General features: G+C 41.2%; 1 protein-coding gene across 1 annotated transcript; it reads left to right on the top strand.

Annotated features, from left to right (window-relative positions):
• The first annotated feature begins 442 nt into the window (after positions 1–442).
• On the top strand, positions 443–8481 carry LOC117777798 (dnaJ homolog subfamily B member 6-like). The gene is made up of 8 exons (XM_034612769.1): positions 443–669; positions 1745–1832; positions 2887–2996; positions 3225–3290; positions 3451–3561; positions 3669–3815; positions 3948–4162; positions 7003–8481. The coding sequence occupies exons 2-8, from the start codon at positions 1768–1770 to the stop codon at positions 7108–7110; spliced, it is 822 nt and encodes a 273-aa protein (XP_034468660.1). The 5' UTR covers positions 443–669; positions 1745–1767; the 3' UTR covers positions 7111–8481.
• The last annotated feature ends 1197 nt before the right edge of the window (positions 8482–9678 follow it).

The following is a 9678-nucleotide window of genomic DNA, read 5'->3' as shown; positions in this document are numbered from 1 at the left end:
CTCTATATAATGCCTGTCACTCAATACTGTGCATCTTTACCTCTGAATTTTATTTAAATTTTTTCAATGGTCAGTATCAAATCTCAAACAGTGACTAATTATCAAAGCTGATTTTTCACTGGTCATTGCATCTGGTTGATACGAATGGTTAATAAGAACAGTGCAGTTCATGTAGATTATTGTAAATTCTCTATAATTCTTAATGATGACTACTTGGCAGTATCATCATTTTTTTGCCTTTTCCATTGCAGTGAAGTCACGTCAGTAAATGACTAACGATTACTGCCCAAGCTGCTGATCGTGGCACAGCCAAGGATGTGGAGAACTACTCGTGAGGTTAATGTTAATCGTGTTGATCAGTATATGCTCAGGAGGCCGAATGAGATTGGGGATGATGGTTCCTTACTGATGGCACTGTTTTGTGTCCCGTTCCTGCTGTGTCCGGTTGGTGGCAGTAACGCGCCTACCTACTTTAATCACCGCCGACGAACAAGCCGAGAGGGAAGAAGAATTGGGAAACAACGCATCGTCTGATCCATAGATGTGATTTGAGGACCATTCCCTGCCCACCATGAATAAACCCGTTTAGCTCATGTCTTACCAGATGTAACACCCTGTGTCTCTGTCCTATATTTCTGCTGAGGTCACAGACAACTATACTCTAATTGGGTAAGTATTTGATAGCACAGCTAATGTGGCTAATGATGTTTACTGCTAAGCTAACGCTCTAACCAGCTTGTGTTTGGTTCGCTAATATCAGCAAACAGCGCTACGAACAAAAGGGTTTCAATGTGCTTAGTTTCTCCAATTGGAATGGCTGAGTGCCCTGTAAGTCGACGCTGTGCTGTTGGTAAACCCCAGGTAACCATGCACTTCGTGGCTCTTTCTATTCACCAGCGTTAGCCATTCAGCAGCAGCAGCAGCCATTCAGGGTCACAGGTAAACAAGCAAGCTCCACTCGGGCGGTTTGAGATCAGTGGTCGGTGTATAAGTCCGTCAGTTGTGGTTTATATTGATGGGTGAATCTTACATTTGACACGTTGACGATTTCAGTTGATGTAAGTAGAGTCAAATCAGGACAAAGACACAGTTTGATAGCTGCACATCGGTGCCATTGTCGTTTTTGAGCGTCCTCACCTAGAATAGCTGCTGTAGACCTCCTAAAATAACAAGAGGTTCCTGCAGAAAATACATGTAAATGCTGTAAGCAGCATTGCATGACATCTAAGCTGTCACGCTTCTGTAATACTGGAAATATGCATTTGCTGTTACAATAATTTCCCTTTTTGTAGCACATGCATTACAGCAAATCCTTTGAGGGTTGTTGGGGGGCTGGAGCCAGTCCCAAGTGACATTGAATGAGAGGTGGGGGACAGGTCACCGGCGTATCATTGGGCTGATAGAGACAACTATTCACGCTCACATTCATCTACAGGGTGTTTAGAGTGTCCAGCTAACCTGCATGTCTCTAGACTGTGGCAGGAAGTTGGAGTACCCAGGGCGAAGTCACACAGGGAGAGCATGTCAATTCCATGGTATACTGTATATAGGTTGAATGAGTCATCACAATGGCAATATGGTCACATCTGATCTGACATGGTTGACACAGTGTTACAAGACCCAGGACACTTACCAGTGGTTTAGCACTGACGGTCGCATCAGTGCTGTGTTGGCGTTCGGCTGACAGAAGCCATTTAGGGCAACTGTATGTATAATATTTGTCAGGAGCTTTCTTTGTTTTCAGGTTTCTCCTTTCATCCCCTCATCATGGTGGAATACTACCAGGTGTTAGGAGTACGGAGGGATTCGTCTGCAGATGACATAAAGAAAGCGTGAGTTGTAAAGATATCTTAGCTGTGGCGCTCTGGAACAGTTGAGCACACATTGAATTGAAATTGTAATATTAGCTCAATATGGGTCCCATTCAGATGTCTCTGATTGGAGATTTTATTTTTGTCTCATCTGTCTTTGTCATTTTCTCTCCTCCTCTCCTTGCCTCTTCTCTGTGCTCATACCTCTCTATGCTCTATCGTCCATCTCTAAGAGCAGAGCAAACTGCACTGGGTCATCTATTGTTACTTTAAACATGAGTGTGGATGTGGCTGCTCTTCTTTTTACAACTCACTGATTGATCCCTAGCCATATTTAAGATTCACCTACTGACAATTGTGCTAAAACTCTTACTGTCTGGAATATTCATTGCATTTCCTTCCCCATGTTGCTGCAGCAGTAATGTTATACACCTGTAGGGAGTGATAAGTGAACAGTGAGGCCTCTGTAACACTGAGATAAAGTAACGCACAGTAATGCTGGAGTGCATGCTGCTCTGTGTCCTTTAATATAAGTCCTGCAGTTTTTTAGCAACAGCTGAAGCAGCTGATATATAGAATTTGAAACAGGTTTACTATAATGACACACATTATGATCTTTAAAAGTAAAATAAAAACACAAACATTTCAGTTGAATTAAAATGTTTGATATCATACCAATCAATCAAGTTTTATTTGTGTAGCCCAGGTTCACAAGTCACAATATGTCACATATGGCTTAACAAGGTGCTAGATCCTCTGTCCTTAACCCTCAACAAGGGTGAGGAAAAACTACCAAAAAACTGATTAACAGGGGGAACAAACCCCAGAGAGAGTCACGTGAGGGATCCCTCTCCCAGGACGGACAGGGGCAATAGATGTAGCTGAACACCTCTACAGAGTTACAATATTTACACCATTGATTAGAAGAAACAACATTTAACAGTAATAAGATGTTAAAACCAGAAAACAGTACAAGGAGATAAAGAAAGCAAGTGAAACATTCCTGAGTACAGTATTTAACTTTTTCAGTCATGTGTTATTTCATAGCCATGATCTTTCTTCTGTCCGTGTGAAGGTACAGGAAGTTGGCCCTGAGGTGGCACCCTGATAAAAACCCAGAGAACAAGGACGACGCTGAAAAGAAGTTCAAGGAGCTGTCAGAGGCTTACGAAGTCTTGTCAGATGGTTCGTATCACAAGTGTTTGTACAAGTCTGCAAATGAACAACAGATACCAGGGGACACACTGCACAGTTAATGGAGTGAAGCTAATAGCATCAGTCTGAGGGCAGTAGAGCAGTTCTAATGAAGCACACAATTCCTTTTCCTCTTCAGGGATCCTACTGGTTCTGATTTATTTGTTGAATTTGTTTGTTGCTATTAATACTTGGAGATGTTTCCGTTTCCTCTTCCAGTAAACAAGAGGAGCATATATGATCAATATGGCAAAGAGGGACTGACGGGGAGTAATGGAGGAAGAGGTACAGGCTCCTTTAATAAACTTGCATAAAACTAACCAGTAACCAAAGCATTTCTGTTTTTTCCTGAACCTAAAAGCAGAATTGAATTTCTTGAGTTATTTTGCGGGCTGGATCCAGATTTCCACGATTTACATGAGTTTTCATAAACATGATGTTTCAGGGGGTCACTTCCACAATGGAGATCATTTCCATGATCAATTCACATTCCGCAACCCAGAAGATGTCTTCAGGGAATTCTTCGGTGGCAGGGACCCATTTGCTAACTTTTTTGGTAAGTTGTTCAAACTGTCATCACTAAATCTGTTCTCGTCAAAATGCAGGTTTGAGGAGTTTCAACCTGAAGCATAACCTCCGTTCTTTTCCTCCCTGTTCTTTCAGGTGCAGATCCTTTCAGTGAGGATCCTTTTTTTGGCAGCAGCCGGCAGCACCAAGGTCGGGCGAATCGCCATAGGACAGGGGGCTCATTTTTTGGAGGCTTTGTTGGTTTTCCACCCTTTGGTGCTGGCTTTTCACATTTTGACCCGGGTAAGATGTGCACCAGTGAAAAGAGAAAATGTACTAAAACATTTTATTACTGAAAGCTCAGGAATGAACACATTGTCACAAATCTCTGTCATTTGTTTGAACGAGTCTCATTCTTTTTCCTTTTCACCTCAGGCTTTGGTTCTTTTGGCACCATGGGCACCATGGGCACCATGGGTCATATGGGTCACATGGGTCACATGTCACCAATGGGCAGTCTGGGAGGTGGAGGCTTCACCTCTTTTTCCTCCACATCCTTTGGGGGAGGAGGAGGTGGAGGAGGGATGGGCAACTTCCGCTCTGTGTCCACTTCCTCCAAGATCATCAATGGCAGGAAGATCACTACTAAAGGTAGATAGACCCTGACCAACTGTTACTAAATTCCCACAGCTAAATGATTTAAAGTCTGGTTGTATTTCATGTGAAAGGATTCTGATACCAGGACGTGCATCAAATTTTTGAGAATTCTATGTACAAGGAGGAACACGACAAACTTAATTTGTCACCTTGTGGTGCAAAGATACATTTGAAATCAGGAGATGCATCATGTTTGACTTCCTGCATGACCCCATGCCAAGCACACCAGCTGACAGTGTGGGCGTCCCTGGCCCTGCCGGTGGGGGAAATAGTTGGTGATGAGTTTGGAGCTGAGCTGAGTATCTTAATGTGATAAGCACTGAAACAGTTATTTAGTGTTTGATTACTGTTGTGGGGTTAGGTTTTATTTATTTTGTTAGGTAAACTTGTTAAGCGTTTTACACTCTACTTGTACATGTAAGTTAAGTATATTTTAAACTGTTGACAGTTAATATATTCAATTTCAACTTCCAATTAGCAACTTTTAACATAGCAATTTAAAAAATGCTGTCCTTATTGTCGATGATCCTTTTGTGCTCTTTTTAAAGAAAGTATTAGTTCTGGCACCGTTCAGGCATCGTAACCGTTTCAAAAGTATCGATTTCGCACAGGAATTGGAAAACAACCCAATTGATACCCAACCTTAGTGGTGTGTATTATTAGTTCTGGGTTTTTTGTTTCTTTGGGATGTGGCTCCAGCACTCCTTCTGTAGACGACATGACACATACAGTGCATCCAGGAAGTATTCACAGCGCTTCACTTTTTCCACATTTTGTTATGTTACAGCCTTATTCCAAAATGGATTAAATTCATTTTTTTCCTCAAAATTCTACACACAATACCCCATAATGATAACGTGAAAAAAGGTTTATTTGAAATTTTTGCAAATTTATAAAAAATAAAAACCGAAAAGATCACATGTACATAAGTATTCACAGCCTTTGCCATGATACTCAAAATTGAGCTCAGGTGCATCCTGTTTCCACTGATCATCCTTGAGATGTTTCTACAACTTCATTGGACTCCACCTGTGGTCAATTCAATTGAATGGACATGATTTGGAAAGGCTCACACTGTCTATATAAGGTCCCACAGTTGACAGTGCATGTCAGAGCACAAACCAAGACATGAAGTCCAAGGAATTGTCTGTAGACCTCCGAGACAGGATCGTATCGAGGCACAGATCTGGGGAAGTTCACAGAAAAATGTCTTAGTCAGGGAGGTGACCAAGAACCCGATGGTCACTCTGACAGAGCTCCAGCGTTGCACTGTGAAGAGAGGAGAACCTTCCAGAAGGACAACCATCTCTGCAGCACTCCACCAATCAGGCCTGTATGGTAGAGTGGCCAGACGGAAGCCACTCCTCAGTAAAAGGCACATGACAGCCCACCTGGAGTTTGCCAAAAGGCACCTGAAGGACTCTCAGACCATGAGAAACAAAATTCTCTGGTCTGATGAAACAAAGATTGAACTCTATGTTTTTCAGCGGCAGGAACTGGGAGAATAGTCAGGGTCGAGGGAAAGATAAATGCAGCAATGTACAGAGACATCCTTGATGAAATCTGCTCCCGAGTGCTCTGGACCTCAGACTGGGGCGAAGGTTCATCTTCCAATAGGACAACGACCCTAAGCACACAGCCAAGATAACAAAGGAGTGGCTTCGGGACAACTCTGTGAATGTCCTTGAGTGGCCCAGCCAGAGCCCAGACTTGAACCCGATTGAACATCTCTGGAGAGATCTGAAAATGGCTGTGCACCAACGCTCCAACCTGATGGAGCTTGAGAGGTCCTGCAAAGAAGAATGGGAGAAACTGCCCAAAAATAGGTGTGCCAAGCTTGTAGCATCACACTCAAAAAGACTTGAGGCTGTAATTGCTGCCAAAGGTGCTTCAACAAAGTATTGAGCAAAGGCTGTGAATACTTATGTACATGTTATATTTTCGTTCTTTATTTTTAATACATTTGCAAACATTTAAAAAACAAAATGAATTGAATCCATTTTGGAATAAGGCTGTAACATAACAAAATGTGGAAAAAGTGAAGCGCTGTGAATACTTTCCGGGTGCACTGTACCATTCAAGCATTGTGGCTGATTGTGGCGCCTCTGTGGACTAAATGTATACAGGTATGAGAAATCCATACATAATGATAATTATTGTGGGCAAATGGAACATCCTACCTCAGACAATACCAAGTCAATGTTAAGGGGCTTAAAGTTGGCTGGAATATCAAACCACACCTTTGCACACAACTGTTTTTAGATGGCCTAGTAATGAGGAATTGTATCATAATTCTCATTCTGATCTCCTCCATCTTGACCTGGAGTTGGTGAGGAACAGACCCGGGAGGGTGGTCTGTACGGGTTAGCCTTTAGCCTAGCATTTAGCTAGTCATTTCCCCCCGCTTCGGTTTCCTCTCTCCACCTAAATTTTTCCAGCATGCCCTAAATCGTTGCTTTGACCTTGCGGGTAATCCAGCCCGACCACATATATTGAGAATAGTGTAGAGAAAATGCAAATTTTATCCCTGATTGTCTCATTTGCTGTTGTAGATTCATAAATAGGCAGCAATAAGACAGTTTCATAACCAGTTAAAAACTTGTAGGGGCTTTAAAGAGTTCTACGTGTTTAAATAAAGTTATTATGGGACATTTGCTCAGTGAAGTAAAAACATTTTTATTAGATGAATGAAGCCAGTGTTTGAGTTCAGTTACATCTCAGCTGCGATCTCCGCTCGGTTCCAATGTGTAATTTTAATACTTAAGTCTGGTTTAAACCTCTATGTACTTCCTCTCTTCCTTACCCTTTACTTCTTGTGGTTTCTTCCTCCTACAGAATTGTGGAGAATGGTCAGGAGCGGGTGGAGGTGGAGGAGGACGGGCACTTGCGGTCATTAACCATTAATGGTATGGAGCAGCCACTGCGACTGGAACACAAGTAAAGACCCTAACATCCTCTGCTGCAGAAGTGTTACCTCAGCACAAACATACCAATAAACTTGAGCTTCAACTGGAGGAAAAAAAGCAACAAAACAATGTAATGATAGTGCTCTACTATTGTTTGGATGTACATATTTAGGTTGTGTTTATTTCCCCTCATGTCCTCTCCCTGCTGACTCTCCTTTGTTAACAACAATTCAGATCAGAGGATTTGGATGCAGACCTTTCTATGCATTTTGTTAATGCATTTATGAATTGGAGCTGTCATTATATTTTAGCTCAGGGTGGTGTTATTGTTTTAGTGTTTGGGACCACAGTATTGTTCTGTTGTACTGTATAGCTGCTTTCAGACATGCACTGAACTCCCGAGAACATACGGACATTCTTCGGAGGGGCTTTATTTGAGAATGCAAATGTCAGAGTGAGAGCCTCCGGACCTGAAGCTTCTCCGGCCAGTCCCCTTGTAAAAACTCATCAGAATGTCCGAAGGAGCTGATGTGAGAACACAGCAGGAGATCCCCCGCATCATTCACTACAAGTAAGTGGGTGTGTTGATCACGCGACAGAAGCAAAAATAAGAAAAACAAATCTGTGCATGAAAAAGTGGTGCCATACACGTAGACGTCACCGACTAAGATGTCAAGAGAATTTTTGGTGATAAGGGCCGGTGTTGATGGGCTGTAAACAAATACACAAGATCTCTGGAGCAGAATGAGTCTGTTACATCCTTCCTCTGCCTGCTGCACACCCCTCACCTGAACACTCTGGAGATTTTGTTGTTGTTGTGAACACGTCTGAGCCAAGAATCTTAGCTGTGTTGTTTATGTGTGAAAGGCAACCTCCGAAGAAAGTCCGGACACAATTCTACGGACATCCTCCAGAGTTCATGTCTGAAAATGGCTTATATGACCAGCCCCTCCCCCCTTCAGTACTTTGTGTATGCACTCCACTGGCGTCTGTCTGTTTGCCAACAGCACACATGCTGTGTTCAGAAACACAACTTTGTTTTTTCATCTTAATATATAAAAAAGTTGAATTTGGTTTTCCACAGTGGATCAAGTAAATAATTGAAGCATTTTCCCTGTCTGTGTTTACTGCTTGTCTAACCCTTTTCTTAGTAATAATTATTTTTTATTAAAAAATACAATGCTGGTAGGATGAGTTATGCAATTTTATATGTTCTAATACCATTGTGGTTTTTTGTTTATTTAATTATGCATGTACACCTGTTGATGTTGAGTCTTAATGTTAAAGCTGCATTATGATGCACAAATAATGGAAAGCATTCTATAAATGATATATGAATACAGAAGGAATTTTGTGTACTTTGTAAACCAATAAATCTGAGTTTCAGCCTGTATTCAGGACACTGACATCATAGCTGCTCTCTGCTCTGTTAGATACTTAGTAAGTGAATTCACCAACAATCTGTGGTCTGACCTTCAACTTGCATTGGTATTAAACCAAATTGTCAGTGATCACAGTTCAATTTCACTTCACTTTCTCAGATGAACATGATTTTACATGTTCATGATTTTACACAAAACAAATCAATATAACAAATGTGACTGATTTAGTAAAGTCACCGAGCTGCAGCGCTCGCAGGTACAGAGCTCCTTTGAATCACATCATCTGTGTATCATGACCTCTCATCTGAGACCCCAGAGTTAGGAACAAGAGAGATGAATTTGTGTAACACTTTAGCTTGCATTCAAGTGCACCATGTGTTTTGAAATTAAATATGTTCCACTTGTTAACATCTGTTACTCAACTCTCACAGCTCAACTCAGTTTGAGTTGTTTGTGTGGTGAAATAAAGACCAGTTTACTTTGTATAAATACTCAAAGTTGTCGCACACTTCAGAAAACAACGATGGCCTGAGGTAAAGATGGTGCTCAAAAAGATAACTGAACTTTTAAAAATGTAATAATTTAGCATAAAACAAACACTTAAGCCCTGGCATTGAATTACCTTATGAATTGTAATTGTGTTTTTCGTCTTTTATTGATCATGACGACTTTCTACCATGTTTGATTTCCAATTTTTTTGTATATGTATAGAAAATTTCTCTGTGACAAAAAAAATAAAGTTATTTAAAAAGTAAAGTTGAACTTATTTTCTGTTTTGGGCTCTGCTGCCACCAGGGGTCCTGAATAAGAAATCCCTGTAATATGAAGTCATCAATGAATAATGATTTCTGCACAGAAAACTTAAGTAAATTGAAATGGTAATTTTCAGTTTCTGCATCAATAGTTAGCATCTTTTATCTGATCCGAATATTGAAGTAAATTTGTCTGCTCCATTTTTAAATAAGGAGGCTGTTCCATACATTTCACCACCTCTCCCTACTGCAAATAATGCAATGTCACACATCTAAATATTAGCATTCTATTTATGTTCACTGTTTATGTAATGAAGATATTTCCTGGCTTCCTTTGTGATACTCTGGCTCCTTGAGTGGAGGAATCTCAACCTCTCAGCCGCCACCCCCCCCCCCCCCGCCCCCCCCGTCTTTCAAGGGATCTAAAGCTTACTGTCATAGGCTGAGAAACATGTCAATCAGGACAATT

The sequence above is a fragment of the Hippoglossus hippoglossus genome, chromosome 17 (genome assembly GCF_009819705.1).
Source record: "Hippoglossus hippoglossus isolate fHipHip1 chromosome 17, fHipHip1.pri, whole genome shotgun sequence".
In the NCBI taxonomy this organism is placed as follows: domain Eukaryota; kingdom Metazoa; phylum Chordata; class Actinopteri; order Pleuronectiformes; family Pleuronectidae; genus Hippoglossus; species Hippoglossus hippoglossus.
This window is presented reverse-complemented; position numbering and strand designations above follow the sequence as displayed.

Coding starts and splice junctions, on each gene's coding strand:
- LOC117777798 (XM_034612769.1), top strand. CDS start 1,768: ATGGTGGAATACTACCAGGTGTTAGGAGTACGGAGGGATTCGTCTGCA. Junction 2,997..3,224: donor TTACGAAGTCTTGTCAGATG/GTTCGTATCACA, acceptor TTCCTCTTCCAG/TAAACAAGAGGAGCATATAT. Junction 3,562..3,668: donor CCCATTTGCTAACTTTTTTG/GTAAGTTGTTCA, acceptor CTGTTCTTTCAG/GTGCAGATCCTTTCAGTGAG.